Raw genomic sequence first — 22776 nt, 5'->3', positions numbered from 1 at the left:
TTGAGTTTCCTAGCCCGAGTTTTCCTAGCGTCTTGTTTTAGCCTGCCTCCCTTGTATGCCTTCGTGTGTTTTTGTTTGTTTGATCATGTATCCACGTACTCTCTGTGCCGGCTCTTTGACCCTGGACTGCCTTAAGCACTCTGATTCTGGATTTGCCTCTATTAAAACTTGCTCTTCTCCACACACGCACCACCGTTACAATAGAACCTTGAAGCAGATTGACAGCAGAAGACCACCAGTTACACTGTGTTAGATGTCTGAGGCTACAGTGGGCACATAGTCCTTGAAACTGGAAATCTGAATAATGCAAAAATGTTGCATGAATCATGAATGTCGATTTCTGCTGCTACATGCAGATGGTATGGTCAATATTTGGCATGAACAACATGAATCCATAAACCCAACCTGGCAAGGCAGGTGTTGGTGGTGTAATGGTGTGGGGAATGTTTTTCTAGACTACTAGTATCATCTGAATGTATAACCTGATTACTGTTGCTGGCCATCTGCATCACTTTATGACCACAATTTTCCTTCTTTATAATAGCACTTTCAGTATAAAACTGTCACAAAGAACAAGTTCTCAAACTGGTTCCATTAATATGAAAGTGAACTTCAGTGGTCTCTCCAGTCACCAAATCTTAATCCAATTCTTAATCCAATAAAGCACCTTTGGAATGTGGTGAATGGGAGATTTTCAGCATGAGTGTACAGGTGACAAACATGCAGCAATTATTTAATGCAATCTTGTCCACATGGACCAAAATGTCTAATAAATGTTTCCAACACCCTGTGGGAATCCATGCAATGAAGAGTTGAGGCTGTTCTGAGTGTAAATGATTTCTAATAAGAATGAGTCTAGTCTACCTAATACAATCACCAATGAGTATATACACAAAATTATATTTCAGTAGATTATTATTGTGGTTATACGCTGCTCTGAACCACACTGCTCCTGTTGTCACATCCCTGGACATTCCATCCCTTACCTGCATTCACAGTCACCTGCTTGCTAACCAGTGGCTGGCACCTGCTATGCATTCCTGATGCTCATTCATCAAACAACCAGTGTACTATAATTACCCTCATGCTTGAGAAAGTTTTGTCATGTTCTCTGCATTGTCCAAGCCTTTCTAATTTCGAGAGCGATGAGGGTAGAGAATGGTTGTGTGTGTGTGTGAGTCAAACTGATACAACAAAAGCTACCATGACTCCCTCTAATATCCCTGCTTCATGCATGCTTGTTCTTTACTTTGTCATATAGTCAATAATGTAAGCATTCAGATTATTGATATTTTGTCTGTTAGACATTCCTCAGAAAGTGAAAATAAAAGAAATTCTACTGAGGCTTTTTTTCCTTCCCATCCAAACAAAAAATAAAAAATCCATTAAGCTAACCTCTTAATTTTGGACTGAAAATGGCACTGCAAATTTATATCACTATGCACAAGGAATCCAGCAGGAGAGACACACCCACTGACACACACACAAACACAAACACACACAGCTCCTGCCATGTTCCTATGCCTTGTTTGTCCACTTCCACAGCTGCGCATTGCTTACCCTTACAGCGCCAGAACCGATGCGCCAAGTTCCCCTGCTCATCTGCATCTCAGCAGTTTGAGTGTTTACTGCCAGCTCATTTGTTTTTTTTTTTAATTGTGCACGGTGGCTTCTTTCTTTGTTGTCTTTATTGTTATGAAGAATAAAACAGTCCTTATTTGCATTCACTTTTCCCTCCTTTGCTGCTACCGTCACAATTTATTTTATTATCCAAGTGTCAACCAAATATTTTAAATAAATATTTATGTTTATGATGAGAGTCTTCATTTACATTTGTTTTTACTTTTTCTTTTCTTCTCTTTTTTTTTTTTTTAACTTTTTGGCATTTTTGGTATCTGATAGTTGTCTATTGCAATTACAATACATCTAGATATGTGCCATATACTGATATGATGCCATGGGCTACAGCCCCAAAATTAGAAGGCACAGAGAAGGATCTTTGTTACAAAACCAGACAAAGTGTGTGGAACCAGGTGCAGAGTCTTAACGGGAAACAAACAAATCCAGAACTCAAATCTGACAACAATAATCAAAGAAGCAGGGATGGGTCAACAAAACCAGTAGACAAAGAGTAGCCAGACAAACAAAATAAAGGGGATAATTCAAACTCATGGTGATTAGATAAAAGAGGGGTCAAATCTAGTCAGGCTAATACAAACAGAACCAGTGGCAAACTACAAGTAGAGGCAAGCCTTCACAACTTAATTATGCCATTTGAGTATCTTAAATACATAGCTGCTCATGAATCAATTAATCACAGGTGATGGCTAAGATGACAGACAAGGGGGAGGGTGTTCAATACTCTGAGTCCGACCCCTGATGACAAGAGGTGTTGCCCTCCTGAGCTGGTGTGACACTCGGATCATGCTGAAGAGCTCAGTAACTTTGACCTTACTTCTGTCATTGGATGGCACCTTTACCATGTCAGTTTGTGAAATGTTTTGGCCAACTAGATTTGCCCTGGTAAACTGTAACTGCTATTATTGTGAAATGGGGTGCAACTCCAATATTAATGCCATGGCTTTATTAATGTCATGGCTGACTTGGCAAAAGTGGCATTCAATGGCAGTAGTTTTGACCCCTCATTTGGTTTTGTCTGTAGTATGGCTTTAGTTTTGACCCCTCTTTTAGTTTTGTAGTTTTGTCAGTAGTATGGCAGTAGTTTTGACCCCTTTTGTCTAATCACCACGAGTTTGGATTATACTCTTTGTTTTGCTTGCCTAGCTCTAACAGGCTCATATATGTCGAACAGGGTCATAGTTGTGTGATTATTAGGTGTCCATATATTTTTGACTATGTATTACATAGGTATAAAGTAACCAAAACAGCAAAAAATATACAAAGAACCAAATCAGTCAAGCAATCTAATGGGGTGATTAACATCAGTCCAGTAGTCAATAATACTAAGGTTGGCAAGGACTGGGGAGCCATATGTGGTTGTCTGCAGACCGAAGTTTTTCAACTTTTCAACTTATACTAAAATATGTTTATATATTTAAAGGCTTGTATAATAAACTTTTTAAGTATTCGAAGGGCGTCCTACACAGACTGCATTTGGGCCAAGAAATTCTGGCTATCCCATTGTAATGCACCCCCTCCACCCCACCAAAAAAGACAATTGTCACCCAGTGTACTTACTGTGTATGTGTGTGTGTGTGTGTGTGTGTGTGTGTGTGTGTGTGTGTGTGAGAGAGAGAGAGAGAGAGAGAGAGAGAGAGAGAGAGAGAGAGAGAGAGAGAGAGAGACTTGTCTGATAATTAAGGCATTTGTATGATAAATAAGGTAAAGGGAAAATAGAAAATGTACAGTATAATTATGATTTTGCTAATCTAGTCCTAAAATCCCAACTACACATTCTTGAATTTCTCAGTACCTAGCCATTGTGAATCTTGGTGTCAACACTGGTTTCAGAACTGACAACAATGGCATTATGGATTGGGGAACGTTACCATACAATCACAAATTCAATTTATAAATGGGCAAATACACACACACACACACACACACACACACACACACACAAACACACACACACACACACACACACACACACACAAACGCCAAAACAAACTAACAAAAAACACACATGCTAAGATTGGGTCCCTATACTGGTAACAGAAACTAGTGTTTGTAAATAGATGAGCAGACCAGACACTACAGAATCTCCAAAGTCTTTTTTTTTTTTTTTTTTTTTTACTGTATTATAAACAGAGGGACAGCCCAGTATTTAATTTGCTCTTTAAAATCAGATCCAATGTTAGTTATTCACAGTTGCTATTATGGCAAACATTAGGACTCAATTTGGATCTTTTCTGTTACAAAAGCTCCATTTTACAAACAAAACCAAATACTTTTGAGTCATGGTTGATCAGCCAGATGGAACAGATTTGGTAGATAACAGTTCAATCCATATCCTCAGTGTCACAGATGTCACGGAACGCTCGCCTCCCGCGAGTCACGGGGTTTGGCCCGCCACGTGACTTGAGAAGATAGGTTTGTGGCCACGCCTGCATACACTCGTACCTCGTCTTGTTTGTGTATTTAACCCCTTTTTAGAGTGTGCAGTATCGTTGGTGTGGCGTGTGGATGTCGAGATTAGTCTTGCTCCACGCCCTTCGGCACTCGGGCCACATCGTTACAACGGGTGGCCGGCCATCCAGCAGGAGGGACACGTCCACGCCGGCTCAGGATCACGGCACACACCTGCCCCAATCCCAATCACCTTCATATTAAACATACTCACCTGTTTCACATTTCACTCCCTCGTTATTGAAATCTACAGGTCTCGGAAGGCAGCGCTGCACATTAGTGGTCTTACAACTGAGTATACGACGGAGCTCCACTCTGCCTTACGGAGTATATGCTTATTCTTTGTTTTTTATTCTATACTACGTGTATTCACTATGGACAATAAAAAGCACTTTCTAGCATCCTCGTCTCTCGCTCCCTATGTATCGCCACTGTCACGCTCAGTCCATAAAGTAATTTATTAAGTCACAAATTCAGATTCAGTGCAAATAGAGTTCCACCCCCTCTGATGCTACAAAACAACTCTACTGATTTGATATAGGCTACACATATTTTTGCCTACAACTTGATACAAACTATCCTATAGGCATACTTCTACACAATACCTAAAATATAATCAACCTAAATGTATAAACTAACTTTAATCCTATAGAGATTTTAGCCCAGGTAACGATTTAGGAAGCCCACCGTGCACCAGCGCTGTACCCGCTTTGGCTCCATCTGCCTGCAAAACAGGCTTACAGATGTCAAGTCCTGTTGTAGGAACGCCTTACGAGGCAAGAAGAGGAAGTCTCTAGACTACGTTTGTGCACTTTGTTGCTACTTCCAGGATATCCTCCCACCGCTGCAGAGATTCGCCTAGTTTACCTCTAGCGGCTATCTCCAGTGCTCTGGCTGAAGTTCTCCTAATGACAGTTCTATTAATTACTGAGCAGAACACTGTTCTTTATAAAGAGTTATTGGGTGGAATGTCTGTTTTATTTTGTCCAGAAGCCTTTCCTGTGTGTACTGCAAATGTTAATGCGAGTCTTTTGCGTGAAAACATACTCCGTGCTAACGGATTTGGATCAAGCATTTAAAATATATATTTTTTTCTGCAAGCCAGCGATGAAGTTTTGAAGTGCGAAAAGCACGTCAACGGCTCTTGACTGACCGTGGGTGAATGCTGCTGGGTTAGTCCTAACAGGGTAACTGAATTTCTATATTGTTGCGAACGATAATGGGGAACTTCGCTGTATCACGCAACGCACACGAATATTGGATGCAACCCGCGTAACGGTAATTGACTGAATAAACTGTAAAACCAGTTGCATTCATTGTCTTCGCTGGGTTTCCAAGGAAGTGTTTGTGGTTCTGGCTGCATTTGTGCCGTCTTGCTCATCGCTCATCGTTCAGCCCTGTGCGCCCAGTCTTGGAGGAATTATGCTTCAAAACTGAGAAAAGTCCAAAGACAGAATGACTTATTGCGGCTTCCGCGAATCTTCCATTTCTTTATGTATAATAGCTTAATGTTTAACATTTTTGCCTTACAAATATGATGAAATGGCAGCCCCGGAAGAAGGTAAGAGAAGCATTTAGATCTATTGCTTGCATACATTTCTCCCGAGAATTTAGGAAAGTGACCTAAATTTTTATTGAAGACCAACTCTCTGACTTTGCTTTTCCCTATACTACTGTGATTTAAGCGTCTTGTGTGTGGACGATTAGTGTTGACAAGTTTGAAGAGGTTCTCTTTACACGCAACTAGCCCTTTAAAAAAAAATAAAAACAAATCTATTTTTTTATCGGAAATACTATGATGGAATCTTAGCAAACATAAGTTGCTCCCTGTTAGCGTAGTGAATGTACATTATGTAAAGTCAATGACTGATTGATCCAAAGATCGGTTAAATATACCTGACACATTTTCCTTACAGTGATCTATAAAATGTATCGCTGAGTTAATATATATTGTTAAAATACATTCTCTCTCAAAGAAGTTTGATAAGCTTGTTCTTATACAGTATTGTTTATATTCGTTCTGTTGCCTGTATCAAAGCCTTTTAGGGACAGTTAAATTAAACCTCTCTAGGCTAGATTAACATTTAGGCTATGCATGTCCGTTCCGCACATGTCTTGAGTTGATAAATTACACTAAACGTGTTGTTGTAACCAACTGTGGGTGAATGAGTGTGCATCGTTGAGAAAGCATGACATATTTTAAGGTCCCCATCCGGCTGCGGCTCGCCTGAGAAAGCAGTGGTGCAGATTAGCGAGGCGTGCCCCATGACTTAATCACACGTGCACTATAACACCGGGGGAGGGGGCCTAAATTGTGAAACTGGTCGAGCCGCAAATGAGAAGCAGGGTCTATCTTTTTAAATATTGATTTTATTGATGTGGAAACGCGGTGGTTTGTTAGCTGAACACCATAAATATATAAATATGTAATACATGACTCATTTACTTAATTACATATTAGAGCTACGATACAATGTGTCTCTTAGACATAAGAGGTGGTCCTGAGGTTTCCAAGAGTATGTACTGGCGCGAAGAGGTGCTTTCCTAATCCTTCCATACTTAAGACTGGTATATCGGAATTGGTATGGTACACTGTGAGCAAATCGAGAGTAGTTGATTTAGTAGTATTGCTATTTAGTAGTATTTCTGTAACCACTGGAATTTGTTACATAGAGAAGGGGAGAAAGCTTCCATATCCACTCACTGCAGATATGCTTAATCCATAAACACCATGTCGATGCCAGGGTAGAAATAAATACAATCTATTAGCACTCACGTAGATGCTATTAGAAGGGATATCTTAGTCTACAAGGCCCATTTATTATCCTCTGGAGCACATTTTAGTAGTGTTTTCATAAGTGTGTGCTGCATTCTCTATGCTGTTGTTTACCAAACAAGCCTTTATATTGTTGATCGACAAGAAAAAGCTGTAGAGCTTTTCAGGCCTACACTGACTGATTATCCTTTATTATCCTCCCTCATATGATATGTGAACATTCAGTGATTAGTAAACAAACCTTGATCAAGGTTGACCATATCCCTATATCAGACAAAGAAAAAGAAGTAGGTAGCACTTTGCTGTCAGATATTATTATATCTGCTACCAGAATATTTAATCTGAAGTCTTTGCCACAGCTGACAGCAACCTGGGCAGAGAAAACAACCACAGTATTCGTGAGCCAGCAAAAAACTCTGCGAGCAATTACTCCCTTTGACAGTAAAATATTCAGTAATCATTCTGGCACATTTTATGGCATCATCTTGCATGAGTTGACCAAAACACAGATCGTGTTATAAATATATAATTTAGCAGGGGTCAGTTTGAGGTCATTTTCAACATTTTGGGAGACAGTCAATGAGAGTGTGTGTGAACCTTTGTTTGTTTATGAGCAGTTATGAAGAAAGGTCATGAAAGCAGATGAGTGAGCTGCATCGGTAACCCACATACAAATCATCATTTTCGGATAGTGCAAACAATAGTGCTGTAATAGCTGTGGGCTTACAGATTTATGTATCTTCCTTTTTGAAAAAAAAAGGGTTAACAGACTAGGCAAGAGGTCTTAACAACATAGTCTAAGTGCAGGTGCTGCCAACATGTCTCCATGATTTTATCTTCTTAAGTGATTCCATACATCCTCGTTTATCTCAGTCCACAAAACCCATTTCTAATCCTGTGGGTCAGAGCACGTTTTATGGTAAGTGGCTTAAGTGGAAATTGAACATCTCTGTTTCTTTTTTTTCCTCCTTTTTTCTGTAGTCCTGCCAGATGCCAGAGTAAATGTCTTCCTCTCGACTCTGAGACATATGTTTGAAAGCTGCTGTTGTCTGGTGAAGCGGAGTAAGATTAGTGAATCTTGTACTGCTTTTTTTCTGCTAGTCCTGACCTCAGGAGGTAGTCTTAGTCTAGTGTATTTTTTCTTTTGATTTGATTTTCTTTATTTGTGAAGTATCAACACACAAGCTGGTTATTAACCTCCCCACAAGAGGCTTACCAATCCAGGAATGGTGTTTGACTAACTGCTGCTCTGTGGTTATGAGCGTAAGGGGGGGGGGGGGGGGTGCGGTACGCAGGGCCTGCTTTAGGGGAACAGCGTAATGATACACAGCATTAAAGGTTGGTTTATCTAGAAGCTGTAGGGGATACAGCCTTCAGGGAGTCAGTTAGTGGGAACATAGATAATGAAACCAATAAGAAATCCTGTCATTTGTATTACATTTCTTCTGTGGAAATAAAACTTCAAGTCATTATTTAGAAGCTCAATTTCAGCAAAGCAAACTACATGTAATGACAGCTATGTATTACAAGTATTTGAATAATTTAAAAAAGTTTTGTTTGATAACTTGATCAAGTTTTGTTATATTGGTAAATTCTACTACTAATCAAAGGAGGAGGAATATATAGTAGAATATCTTCAAGTTCACTGATAGAGATGACACCACCTATCTTTGTTTTGTCATATTCAGTTGATAGAGGCTAATATATAAAGTGTGATGGTGCATGCTATGTATAGGAGGGTTACACACAAAACTGAAACATACTATAATTAGTAATAACATAATGTAAATATGAACATATTCTGCATTTAACCTGTGCTCAAAACCTAAACTGCAATTGTCCCAAAATTTTAGGGCAGACAGATTATTCTTTAAATTAAAGCAACAAATTTGCCTTACACTGTAAATTACACCCAAGATGTAAGAGAAATGTAGGACATAAAATACATGCATGCACCACATGGACAAGCCTTGAGCATTCCAGGAGGGAATAAGTTAACCATGGAAGACCTGCAGGCTTCCAAAGATGGCGGGTGGGTAATTAATGGGAGGTAGGAGTGGCAGTACCTGCTGTTCTCTATGCAGTTGGGTATTTATGACCCAGTGGGGCAAGAGGAACTCAGGGCAGATCCCTGGCCCATCCCTAGGGAACTTGCATGCAGGAAATTTATGTGCTCTTCTCCTCTTCTCGCACTGCTAATCCCATTCCTCATCCCCCGAGACTGTTGGGACTGAGCTGGAGCTATGTGTGGATCTATAATGGTGTAGGAAGTTAGTGGCTGATTGTGAGTGTTTGTAACATCTGTGTTGATTTATAGTTGTTTAGGGGTAAGGGTGTGTGTTTGAACTGTATGAATGTGTTATGGTGTATCAAGGTGTGTGACCTTTTTAGAAAAACCCACTGAGGTGTCTGTGTGTGTGTGTGTGTGTGTGTGTCTGTGTGTGTGTGTGTGTGTGTGTGTGTGTGTGTGTGTGTGTGTCTGTGTGTGTGTGTGTGTGTGTGTGTGTGTGTGTGTGTGTGTGTGTGTGTGTGTGTGTGTGTGTGTGTACATGTGTGCCTGCTTACTACAGTGAAGGATCTGTTTGTTGGCCTGTATGGGAAGTACTCATGTCTTGATGACTATTTGTGTGTAATAGTGTATTTCTCTTCTGAGTCACCCAGTGTCTGATCCTTCAGCCGCTGTGGACATGTGGACATGCTGGAGTAGCACTCAGCATGAGTACTGTGTCATGCAGTGACAAAAATGGGGCCAGTAATGCAAGTCCCATCAATCCTCATCACCTACATGTGGAGGCCTACATAGACCTCAGGACAATATTTGTGCATGTGTGTGCAAGAGAGAAAAGGTGTGTGAGGTGTTTGAATGAAAATGAATTAAAACATTTGAATTCAAATGTTTTTGTTGGCTCACAACCCTGTGTGCAAATGTATTGTGTGTGTGTTACATTGTGTATGTGTTGAGGTTGCCATGGTTTCCTGATTTTGAACTGGGGCATGGTGGTGTTACACCATGCTTTCACAGCTTGAACCACAAGGGAATATTCTGAAATGTGATCGATATGCTGACCCAAGCACACCCCAGCTCTCTGCCCAATGGACTGGAAAAGACATATGGCAGTTGTGGGGACATACATCTTGGGCTTATAAGGGTAGTTCAAAATAATACAAGATGGACTAAATAAGAGTTAATTTAGCAGCTGATGATTTTATTTTAATATATGCATTTTCAAGTATATTAAGTACTGACATTTTTGTCAATCTCAAGATATTAAGTATATTAAAGTTGTAGTAAAGTATAGTATAGTTTTCCATCTTTCAACATGATCCATGTTACCGTTAAACCGTGTATGTGACAAAACCTTATCAGGATATCAAACAGGGATGATTCTACACTGTATTTTACTGTAATGAATTTAGTGCATTTTGGCAATGTCTTTGGTTGTAGAAGTTGATGATGGGGGGTGATGGGGGGTGCACAGACAGCTCTTTCTTCTTTACACTCTCACACACACCCTAGTGCACATACTCACATACACATACATACACATGCACACACACACACTTACACAGATGCCATCTCCTTAATTTGATCTGCTTTTTTGTCACAGATGGTATCAGTAAGACTACCAACACCCAGTTTGTCATAAGTGTGTATATTTTGGAGGTATGTGTATGTCCATGTGGAGACTTGTGAGTAGTGTGAGTACAGAGGGCTTCTTTCCAGTTTTAGAATATTCAGGGATGATGCCACATTCTTCTTTGAAACCTTTTCTCATAAATTTAATGATCTCAAGTGGTTATTTGAGTTACTCAGTCCAGTTTCTGCCCAATTAAAATTACTTGGTCAAGTAAAGCAAAATTGTGGTTGCTAAAACAGAAACATTAGAATTTCATCGTTGAATTGAGATAAATGTGATTTTAGGTCATAAGAGATCAAAAATGTACTGTGGTTATAATTTGACATGAAAATCACATGTATAGAACAGCCCTTGACAAAAAAAGTCCATCACTACCATAACTATTTCTGTCTGCCTTGACCATGTTGGCACTAATGTAAGCCCTAATTTAGTCATGAATCTGTGTGTTTCTCTTTCTCACAGTTATGAATATGGGTTAAAAAGTTCAAATGGAATCAATGCATTTTGGCACAGCAAAATGAGAAAAAAGCCTTGTGCGAGCAATTCTTTCCTTCTGTGTTATTGATGAAAATGGAGAAAAGGTAATGGTGCAGACTGAAGGTTTGAAGTCTTGTTATGCTTAAGTGTTTTTGGCTGTATTTCTAATGGGGTGATAATTATAGATGTACGTGATTTGGCACAACATGTGTGAAGTTATAACAACAACAACAACAACAACAACAACGACAACAATAATAATAATAATAATACAACTTTAGTTATGTACCATGGTGCTATAATAATAAGTGTCCCATCAACAACTGATGGCAACACTGATGGACCCTAACATTACACAAAGCTAGTAAGTGTAATAGTTTTATTTATAATAATATATTCAGATATACTCAAAATCCCCCAAAATATAAAAATAAGAAAAATATAAATATTGTGTTACGATCTATCATTTAACGATCCATCAGTGTTGCCATCAGTTGTTGGTGGGACACTTATTATTGAAACACCATAGCGTTACCATCAGTTCACATAAGCAGTCTTTAAAATGTTTCTAACTCACTTGAAAAGGTAATGTTATTACTTTTTACCATTTACTAACTTTTTCTTATCAAGTATTTCTGTGACAACACCCACGGCAAACAATTAGATATGCATAAATTTACAGAGTAACTAAAAATCCCAAGATAACATGAACTTTGAATGGCAACTACAAGAGAGACAGATATTGTGGTGTACCCAATTGAAAAGCATTTTTCAATGCTACCCTTTAGTGAAAATCTCCAAATAATTCAGGTTAACCAACTCCATGTATAAATGCTATCCAGAAAGGAAAAACATTATGTAGTTTCTGTAAGACAAACTATGAGAGGCATGTCTAACTAACAACTAGCCTGCAGCATATGTGCCACTTCTGTTTTGTCAACTGTAGTTGCATTTTGAGGACTGCTAAGCTATATTTTTGAAGCCAAATAAAATATCTTCCAGCAGAGGTTCTAGCATATTTATTTTTATTTTGTTTTATTATTTTTGGGGGGATGGGGTGGGAAATGCAGAAGGTGTACCTGCTTTGTGGGTGGGACAAGAGTTTTTCTTGCAGAATAGCCACATGTCAAGCAGTATATGGGACTTACCGCTCAGGCACATACATATTTGATGCTGTCCCCACCAGCCACCATTCTCCTGTATAACAAGCCTGATATGCAGCAGGAGAGGACACTGCAGTAGCTCTTCATTATTTGATATGTCAGTCTCCCCATGTGTCTGCTTTTATTAGAGTCTTTCTTTGAATTGAAATATATGCATGCACACTACATTTCGGTTCCTTACAGTTTCGAAAAAAAAAAATTACCTCTATAAAAATATTTGTGCTGTATTACAATGTACTTATTGGGTAGTTTGGGAGCATTCTGAAAGGGTAAAAGAGGATCTAATGGCATTTCTGCATTGGTAATACAAGTGGAAATGTATTCGGAGTTCACCAGCTGCCTTTTATAACTAAAAGTAATATCCTTTATCTTACAGAAGATAACACTTAGAACTGCTAAAGTTCCAAAGACACTCACATGCTCTCTGCTAAAGGAGTATCTGTATCACCCCAGATTCACAATATAATGATAGTTTGGAGGAATTAGGCCAGTACTTCATTAGTTCACAGAAAATGGGAAAATTACATAGTTTCACCTCTAACACTGGCTCCTCTACCCCAGATCACAGAGTTACATGAATTAATAATCATATCACTCAGTGATGTTTCAGAGAGAAGTGTGAGACTGGTTAACACACTCAGAGTTCTAAACAGTAGTGAGATGATGTCAGATCTCGCATTACGTGGCTTTCTGTATATATTTTAATATTGATCGTAACTAAAAACAGAGTCACATAAATGACATTTATCTTATTTCCCAGACATGGAGACTCTTATGAATGTACAGTCTCCATACAAATTGTTTTTGTGGTAAAATACCATTATAAGGTCTGAGTACAGAACAAAGCCATAGTCCTGGTGAGACATTAAGCACAAAGCCAAGCCATAGTGATGGTGACACACTAAGGCAAGGACCTACAACTACTAGACAGACATACTTATACCCCAAGCTAACGTAAATATGAATTTAAATCAGATGCTTTGTTTGTAAACACAGAAAGAGGTAATTGGCTTCAGTAGGTTTATAATTTCTAAATGAATATACAGTCTCCATACAAATTGTTTTTGTGGTAAAGGGACATTATAAAATCTGAGTACAGAACAAAGCCATAGTTCTGGTGAGACATTAAGAATAAAGCCAAGCCATAGTGCTGGGGACACACTAAGGCAAGGACCTACAACTACTAGATAGAGATACCTCTCCCCCAGGTTAACTTAAATATTAATTTAAATCAGACATTTTGTTTGTAAACACAGAAAGGTAATTGGCTTCAATAGGTTTATAATTTGTAATGGTGATTCTAATTATCTTTTTATATTGTCTCAAGGGAAAGTAAATGATAAGTAAATGATGATAAGTAAATGATTTGTTTTGTGGGTCTTGTGCATTGCATGTCTTTTCTTAAAGGAATAGTAAAGTCCTACAAATACAAATATTGTATTTGTGTGTGTATGTATGTGTGTCATGGTTGAATACACACCCAATAAACCAAACAAACAAACATCAACAACAACAAAAAACAACAACAACATTGATTTTCCTTTTGCAAGTTTACTAAAGGCATATGCTGAATGGTAACTACCCAGCTGATAGTATAACAGTGGTCCATTTGAAACCTAGGATATAGGCCACACTACAGGTTGCCAGAGTATATACTATGTATTGACATTCTATAATGCATATCGGGATATTGCTAGTAAGAACTCACAGTGTTATATAATGTCACTTGTGCTCTTCACTCACCAACATTTTATTCAACTGACAACCACCAACATTACTACCTGGTTAATACATTCATTACATTTGGATCAAAGGGGCAGGTTTTCAAAAATTTGTGACTGTGTAAACTCGTATTATACAGTAAAGCTATAGTTTGTTATACAGCACAGCCCTTGCTCTTTTGATCCAAATGCCTCTAAACTCATGTTCCTGGGCACAACTATTTGATATGTTTCTCCTTTCTTTCCACTACTCATTTCCAAAGAGGCTATGGAGCACGTAGAAAATGATGTTTTTCAGTCTGCAGTGGGTTTAAATTAGAGCAGTAAATGTTTTTGTGGTAGCTCTGGGCTTAGGTTTCTAAATATAGCAGCTCAGAAAGGTTCCTTGTTCCTTAAGTTCAATTTGGGAGTCCCAAACTGCATTGTAATCAATTATAGCATTTTCCTACTGCTGGGCATATTTTTGGTGTTTCTAAAACTACATACCAAATTAAACTTTTTTAAAACTCATATCAGAGTTTGTTACACAAACACTGTATTAAAGAAGTAATCTACTTCCAACTTAGGTATTCATAGTTATTAAAAAAAAAAAAAGTTCAAGGACAGAAGAAGAGTGGAAAATATGTTGAATAGATTAATGCATTTGGTCAAGACTGTTATAGTTTTAAAATCAGATAATTATCAGATAATTGCTCATATCTGGTAGTTATCAAATATCCCTTATTATATCTAATTAATTTCACATTATTGTTCAATTTTGAGAAAATGTGAATGTGTTTTCTTTTTTCTGCATTAATAATGCTACATTATTTTTTCTCTTCCACCTCTGCTTTCCATCTATTAATGACTGGTACATTTTAGTCTGTCTCATTACCTGTCAGCAAGCCCTGTCTCAATCTTAAAGACTTAATGTGTTTCCTTGTTTAGCACATTAGCAGTGAAAAATAAAATTTTTATGTGCATAGTGCCTAATGCAATAAATGTCAGATGTGTGTGAGAGGTGTCTGGAGAGGATCTCAACATATGACTTAAGCAGTTGTGCTTGACAAAAGAGGGCTGATTAAAGCATATGTCTTAATTACAGTGTATATTTATCCCTTTTTAGCCCTCTTTCTTTAGCCCTCTCTAAATAATCTCATTTTGCTTTCAGTACCTTCTTGATGAATGACTGTGACCTCCAAATACGCAAAAGATGCCCTCTCTTACACCTCATCAGAACACTGTCAGCTCTGGATCATGGATTGATCACGGGGTCTATCTCGAAATTGGTGGAGCTTTCAAAGTGAGGCATGTGTGTGTGTGTGTGTTTCCCTGTTTTTTAGTTGATGTTGTTTTTTTTCTAATAAGTGCAATTTGAATGCTTGGATTGTACTTTTAAAGCATAATAAGAAACCCTCATGCAGCCTTTTCAGAGACTACCAACATACTCCATCCTTGTACTACCAGCATACGCCAGCCTTGTACTACGAACATACTCCATCCTTGTACTACCACCATACTCCAGCCTTGTACTATAAACATACTCCATCCTTGTGCTACCAGCATACTCCAGCCTTGTACTACGAACATACTCCATCCTTGTACTACCAGCATACTCCAGCCTTGTATTACAAACATACTCCATCCTTGTACTACCAGCATACTCCAGCCTTGTACTATGAACATACTCCATCCTTGTGCTACCAGCATACTCCAGCCTTGTACTATGAACATACTCCATCCTTGTACTACCAGCATACTCCAGCCTTGTACTACGAACAAACTCCATCCATGTACTACCAGCATACTCCAGCCTTGTACTACGAACATACTCCATCCTTGTGCTACCAGCATACTCCAGCCTTGTACTACGAACAAACTCCATCCTTGTACTACCAGCATACTCCAGCCTTGTATTCGCTTTGTCAGTATGTTGCTGCTCTTCTTATTATGCAGCCCCTGGTGAGAAAAGATCAATAGCTTCACCTGATGTATCATTAAACAGAAAATATGCAATCTAAGCATTTTTAGGTTACCACTGAAATGTGTCAAAACATGCATAATCATTATGAGATGGTAAATACACACTATATGTATATATATATATATATATATATATATATATATATATATATATATATATATATATATATATATATATATATATATATATATATATATATATATAAAACAAACACTCTGAACATATCTGATCATGATCATAATTTGAACATATCTGACTGTATTCTTTCCTGGTACCATGATATGCACTGGGGATGACCTGATCAAATGTTGCTCTCAATACTGTTAAAGAAATGTAATAGTCCAAAACCATTTGTAATTTCCTATACATTTGCACTGTGTGCACAATAACATTGAAGTTAGTAAAATCCAATAATTCCACACTATAGATATTTAAGGTTCTTGTCAGTGGTAGAGCCAAAACCCACTTACATAATTACTGCACATTGCTAGCCTTTCTTTAATGTCTCTATAAGTGCACATCCATATAGTCTCTTAAACACTGAGAACCCTATTCTGACTAACTTGGAAATAACTAACTACTAACATGGTATAAAGATTTATTGTACCAAATATGTAACTGAATCCTCTTCCCAGTTTGATACAGTAAAGAAGAGTTATCTTAACAATCTGTGCTCTCGTTTCTTTTGTGGAGCAATAAGATTGTTTACCTTCAGAATTATGCTGAATACTGAACTGAATGAGAATTTCAAATAAATTATTTCAGGATATGGGATCACACTGCCAAGAAAACAAAGTATCGATTCTCAATATGGATTTTTATGTGTCTGACTGAATTAGAGAATTATCACTAAAAAACTGATAACATTTCTACCTGTGCCAGTTCCTTTTGCAGATGGACACTTTTTACTCAGATGTCCTCAAACTGCCATTATTTATAAAACAGACTGACACTTATTCAGTAAACTGCACATAATTTCAGTGTATGTCTTAGGATAATTAAATCCTAATTCATTGACAAATGTATTAGGTCACTAGCTCACATATTAGACCTGAACAACTCCAATATGTACTTCATCCTACAGACAGCAGCACCTGTCTGGGTACTCAGTGCTCCTCCTTATTGTCCTCTTCCTTCTAGTGTTCTTTCTTTAATACACACACACACACACACACACACACACACACACACACACACACACACACACACACACACATAAATGCCCCTTTTCTGCTAACATATTGTCTTAAGAATTGTATTGGTAGATTGTCTTAAACTTGTTGATGCTGCAAGTACCGTTACCTAAGCCTTTGAGATAAAAGCAAAACAAACAAACAAACATACAAACAAAACACAAAGAAAAACAGCTAGCCCAGCACTAAATATGATAACTAAATTCGTCAAATCTTTGGGCTACCCAAAACCAGGTGCCAGGAAGGGCATGGTGCTAGCTACTCGGGGCTATTAGCACTTCAAAGAACCCAGACGGTCAGAGGTTAGATAATAAAACCAGGCTGGCAGATGGCTTTTTTAAAGGATAAATCAGCTGGGGGGTGGGGGGGGGGGGTTCTGGGAGAAGTAATTTGCCCATTATTTTGGGAATGTTTAGGCTAAAGTCCTAAAAACAAAAAAGTAGGAATCTTGCAGATCATGAGATGTATTTAGAGACCACTATGATGGCTTTGAGTACATTTCCAAAGCCAGCCTGAATAAGTTATTATTTAGTTTTTTCCTCTAATGCTTATTAAGATATTGATGTGAATAGAACACCATCCAGTGATATTCTGTATTTGGGGTTGTATGTTTTGTCGTTAAGAGAAGGATTTGGTGTAGGATGGATAACCCTTGTTTGAAACTTCCATTGATCATTAAAAAGAATATATTTTAAGATATAAAGCTATCAATAATAATTCTATCAATAATTTATTGGAGCCAAATGGCAATGCAGTATTGCAAAGGACTCAGCCCCATCTACCCCATGTTGTCATTAATATGACACTAATATGGCAGTGATCCTTAGGGAGTCACCCAATTACTGTCACTTTTATCCCATCATAGGGATCCTTACACCAAACCCTCCTCCATTACAAACCAAACATTATCTCTTTTTCTCTATCTTAATCAAATTTGTCAAGATCATGATGCACACTATGTCAAATGTCATGCAATTCCTATATTATTTTTTGGAGTGGCAGAAAGAATTTGGGGGAGAAAGCAAAATGTATTTTTAAAAGTTAATTTATTTTCTCCGGGGGGAAAAAGTGTTTATCTTTTTTTTTCTTGATAAATCAACACCCCACACATCCAAATCACTTTCTTTTAAACATTCATAAAGCTACTTTGCTGTCCATTAATTTCTTCTATCTACCATCCACACTTGTGTGTTAACATCAGGCCCTGTTTTGCTGACCCTTGTGTAAATATCTTGGCTAGAGTAATTGTTGTTTTTTACTTGTGTATATAAATATTGCATGACAGTTAAATATAAACAAGACCAGATTACTGTAATGCCCTCATCCTCCTTCACTTAATTCAAATCTATTATAGTCAACTCTAGCTTGTGACTCAACAAAAGCTCCTGCCTTCTCAATGGTAGTGCCTTCTTTAGCATTGTTTGTAGCCACAGACCCTGTTAAATGATCATTTTTCATGGACAGAGAAACAGCAAAAGAGAGGGAGAGAAAGAAAGAAAAAGAACGAGGCATAGGACTAAGGAAATAAGGCTAAGTGTAGAAGAAGTCTTGATATGCTAACCCTTGCCATATCAGAGCCTCACAGGCCTGACTTAAATGAAAAGGACAAGCCTTCTTTTCTCTGGGGCAAGTGTAATTGGAGCTCCTAGCCATGGACCAGATAGGATGGCTTGACTGTTTGGGCCCTGACTATTTTTCTGAAAGTGGCTGTGGAAGAGAGTGGAAGCAGAGAGAGTGATAAAATGGAAATTCACTGTTGTTCACCTAACCTGAAGAGAGGTCATGGTGCGTTGCAAGGCACTTGCATACTTTAAAACAGGATTAGCTATCATGACAAGTATAATGGATTAACATTTAAAAAGATATTGTTCTGTGATTTAAAAAAAATTATTACAATGTAAACTACTGCTTCCAGTTTTTGTTTCCCAAACCATTTCATGTTGGCCAAATAGGATATGTTGATTTTTAATGGAACTCTTTTGAATGAGAAGGAGGAAAACCTAATGATACGGAATTACTTATTTTGGTCTTGGCAGCATTATAAGCCTGCCAAATCTTTCATATGTTACAACAAATTTACTTTGGAAGGAAACTTGAATAACTCTTGTTTTGTCAAACCAATTGTATAGACTGAAGAAGAGGAATACAAGATGTGCATATGTACACCGCACTGAATTTATCATTTCAAACTTCAGAATAAATTATGAATGCATAGAAATGGGAGACTTAAACTGCATAGCCTTTTGATGCAGGTGGGGCCCTAAGTGGTGTTTGTGGAATGGGAATCACAAACTAGTACTGAGTGCCTGCATAAAAAGCACAATGTCAGAGAGAGCAGCATGAACATTATGTGCCACGATTCAGCACATGTTTAATGATTGGGTTATTCACTTCAGCACTCATGCCCTGTTCCAAACATGCAAACATGCCCAAAAGGACACCTGCTCTATTAACCCTCAGTGTCTGTGGTGTATGTGTGTGTCTATTTGTATGTGCTTCAGAGAGATTAATGCCCCTGTTAAATTCTGCTGCCTTCTTGGCTGAGACTTACTGATGAGTGTGTGTGTGTGTGTGTGTGTGTGTGTGTGTGTGTGTGTGTGTGTGTGTGTGTGTGTGTAGGTGAGATTAATGACCTGTAAAACCAGCATTTTTTTGTGTGCAGGTGTTTTGTGTGTGTGTGTGTGTTTGCATGTTAGTTTCATTTCATGTCCCACACAGAGTAAATCTTTCATACTCCTGCTGTTGCCAAACCAAAACCCCAACCAGTTCCAAATTCCACATAACATTTCTCCTCGAGCTCCATCCCCCAAAATCTGTCCCCTGCATCATTTGCCTGTGCCACAGTATTTCAAAGGCATTGTGATTCAGGCCATAGCAGGAGATTTGCATGTGTCTGTTTATTCTCTATATTGACTGCAGGGCTTACTGTCCCATGATTTCTGAATAGGCGCTCTCTATTCTGAACATGACAAAAATACTTTCAATAAAGCAATGATATGCTGTGACATGTCAGTTAAAACTGATATTCATCTCAGTAACTAAGTTATCTACTAACAACTTTGACAGTTATTTATACAGATTCTTTCAAGGTAAGGAGAGCCTGATCTGATTGGGGGTTCCAATTAAGTTTCTTGGGATTGCCCTTTAGGAGGGCAGTCAGTGGAGTAATAATACCACTTAAGCCTTGGATAAATCATTACTAGAAATTGCCAAGTTGCAGAAGGATGCTGAAATTCCTTAATGGACGTAGATGCGGGCTAGTTCAGAAATGTTATTTACTTACTTTCATTTTATTTTTTATTTTTTACTCTCATGGTTACTCCTTTGGTGCTGATAACACAATCCAAGAAAGGTGTTGACTATTTAATAACTATTTAAATGAATAACAAATGAATTACTTTCTAATAGGTATTTAAGTATAGACTTGACATGACTGCATTCAAGAACAGACAAGATAGATCCAAATGCATCTCTGCAAGTGATTACAATGTGATCCAGCATGTCTAATGAAAACTGGAAGTTTGACTGTGTATGTGCTAATCCACAATGCATTATCAAATATTCCCAGATGTAGTTACAAAGGTGATCTCCCATTCGTCACCCTCTCATTTCAACCTTGCCAAGTTATAGGTGCTATGCAGTCCAACTCAAGGAAATAATTGGCACCTATGAGGTGCTCAAGAGCAATTGTAACTAGAGGTAGGGGTTAAAGATATTTAATAGAGTAGACGTGACTAGAGTTATGGGTGTTTAATAGAGTAGACGTGACTAGAGTTAGGGGGTATGGGTGTTTAATAGAGTAGACGTGACTAGAGTTAGGGGGTATGGGTGTTTAATAGAGTAGACGTGACTAGAGTTAGGGGGTATGGGTGTTTAATAGAGTAGACGTGACTAGAGTTAGGGGGTATGGGTGTTTAATAGAGTAGACGTGACTAGAGTTAGGGGGTATGGGTGTTTAATAGAGTAGACGTGACTAGAGTTAGGGGGTATGGGTGTTTAATAGAGTAGACGTGACTAGAGTTAGGGGGTATGGGTGTTTAATAGAGTAGACGTGACTAGAGTTAGGGGGTATGGGTGTTTAATAGAGTAGACGTGACTAGAGTTATGGGGTATGGGTGTTTAATAGAGTAGACGTGACTAGAGTTATGGGGTATGGGTGTTTAATAGAGTAGACGTGACTAGAGTTAGGGGGTATGGGTGTTTAATAGAGTAGACGTGACTAGAGTTAGGGGTATGGGTGTTTAATAGAGTAGACGTGACTAGACTTAGGGGGTATGGGTGTTTAATAGAGTAGACGTGACTAGACTTAGGGGTTATGGGTGTTTAATAGAGTAGACGTGACTAGAGTTAGGGGGTATGGGTGTTTAATAGAGTAGACGTGACTAGAGTTAGGGGGTATGGGTGTTTAATAGAGTAGACGTGACTAGAGTTAGGGGGTATGGGTGTTTAATAGAGTAGACGTGACTAGAGTTAGGGGGTATGGGTGTTTAATAGAGTAGACGTGACTAGAGTTAGGGGGTATGGGTGTTTAATAGAGTAGACGTGACTAGAGTTAGGGGGTATGGGTGTTTAATAGAGTAGACGTGACTAGAGTTAGGGGGTATGGGTGTTTAATAGAGTAGACGTGACTAGAGTTAGGGGGTATGGGTGTTTAATAGAGTAGACGTGACTAGAGTTAGGGGGTATGGGTGTTTAATAGAGTAGACGTGACTAGAGTTAGGGGGTATGGGTGTTTAATAGAGTAGACGTGACTAGAGTTAGGGGGTATGGGTGTTTAATAGAGTAGACGTGACTAGAGTTAGGGGGTATGGGTGTTTAATAGAGTAGACGTGACTAGAGTTAGGGGGTATGGGTGTTTAATAGAGTAGACGTGACTAGAGTTAGGGGGTATGGGTGTTTAATAGAGTAGACGTGACTAGAGTTATGGGGTATGGGTGTTTAATAGAGTAGACGTGACTAGAGTTATGGGGTATGGGTGTTTAATAGAGTAGACGTGACTAGAGTTAGGGGGTATGGGTGTTTAATAGAGTAGACGTGACTAGAGTTAGGGGGTATGGGTGTTTAATAGAGTAGACGTGACTAGAGTTAGGGGGTATGGGTGTTTAATAGAGTAGACGTGACTAGAGTTAGGGGGTATGGGTGTTTAATAGTTCTTTTAGTCCTCTGTAATGTATGAAGGGGAGGAGGCCACTGAGGGACACAGAGGGGTAACAACCCTGCGTTAAGGCTTTAGAAATATATAGCTTTACTCTCAGCTGGGGAGGATGGATAAGGTTACGATCTCAGTGGAACAGCATCCTCTACCTTTTTATTGGAACATCACAATTTTGAGGGGTCTCATGTCCAGAGTTCAGGATGAGTAGGGCAGAGTTGTTGGAAAAATTTAACTCCTCAACTAGGTTGATGAAAAGGTGAGATTCAGGTTTCTAAGAACAAACTCAAAGTGAGAAAGGTGAGAAATGCATTTTCCAGAATCTCAAGCTTGATAGGTCTGAAAGTATACCTAGCAATATTTGAGGAGGTGAGTGGAGTGAGTCAGGCAGAGACTGCCATGTTTCCTCTGAAGTTGTTCCTCAGCAGTGAGATGAACACCATCCGTCTGCATTCTTTTTTTTTCATTTTTTGGGAAGAGAGGGGGTGGATAGAATTGCAGCAGAAACTGAGTGCGATGTTTGTCTGTTGTGTTAAGAAAAAGTTATCCAGATGAATGGAGAGATCAGCCAGGAAGTCAAGGGATAGGTGATAGGTGACCTCTA

The 22776-nt window shown here is 38.5% G+C and overlaps 1 protein-coding gene across 1 annotated transcript in view; it reads left to right on the top strand.

Moving 5' to 3' along the window:
* Window positions 1-4904: 4904 nt before the first annotated feature.
* The window catches only part of LOC113589087 (tetratricopeptide repeat protein 28-like), a 105189-nt gene continuing 87317 nt past the window's right edge, over window positions 4905-22776 (top strand). The window contains exon 1 of the mRNA XM_035529946.2: window positions 4905-5650. Within this exon, the coding sequence (XP_035385839.2) occupies window positions 5624-5650 (27 nt within the window). The 5' untranslated portion in view covers window positions 4905-5623. The remainder of the gene's footprint in view (window positions 5651-22776) is intronic.

This window comes from Electrophorus electricus, chromosome 5 (genome assembly GCF_041902795.1).
Source record: "Electrophorus electricus isolate QZ-2024a chromosome 5, ASM4190279v1, whole genome shotgun sequence".
Classification (NCBI taxonomy): domain Eukaryota; kingdom Metazoa; phylum Chordata; class Actinopteri; order Gymnotiformes; family Gymnotidae; genus Electrophorus; species Electrophorus electricus.
Note: the sequence above shows the minus strand (reverse complement) of the source record. Positions and strands in the feature narration are given on the sequence as shown.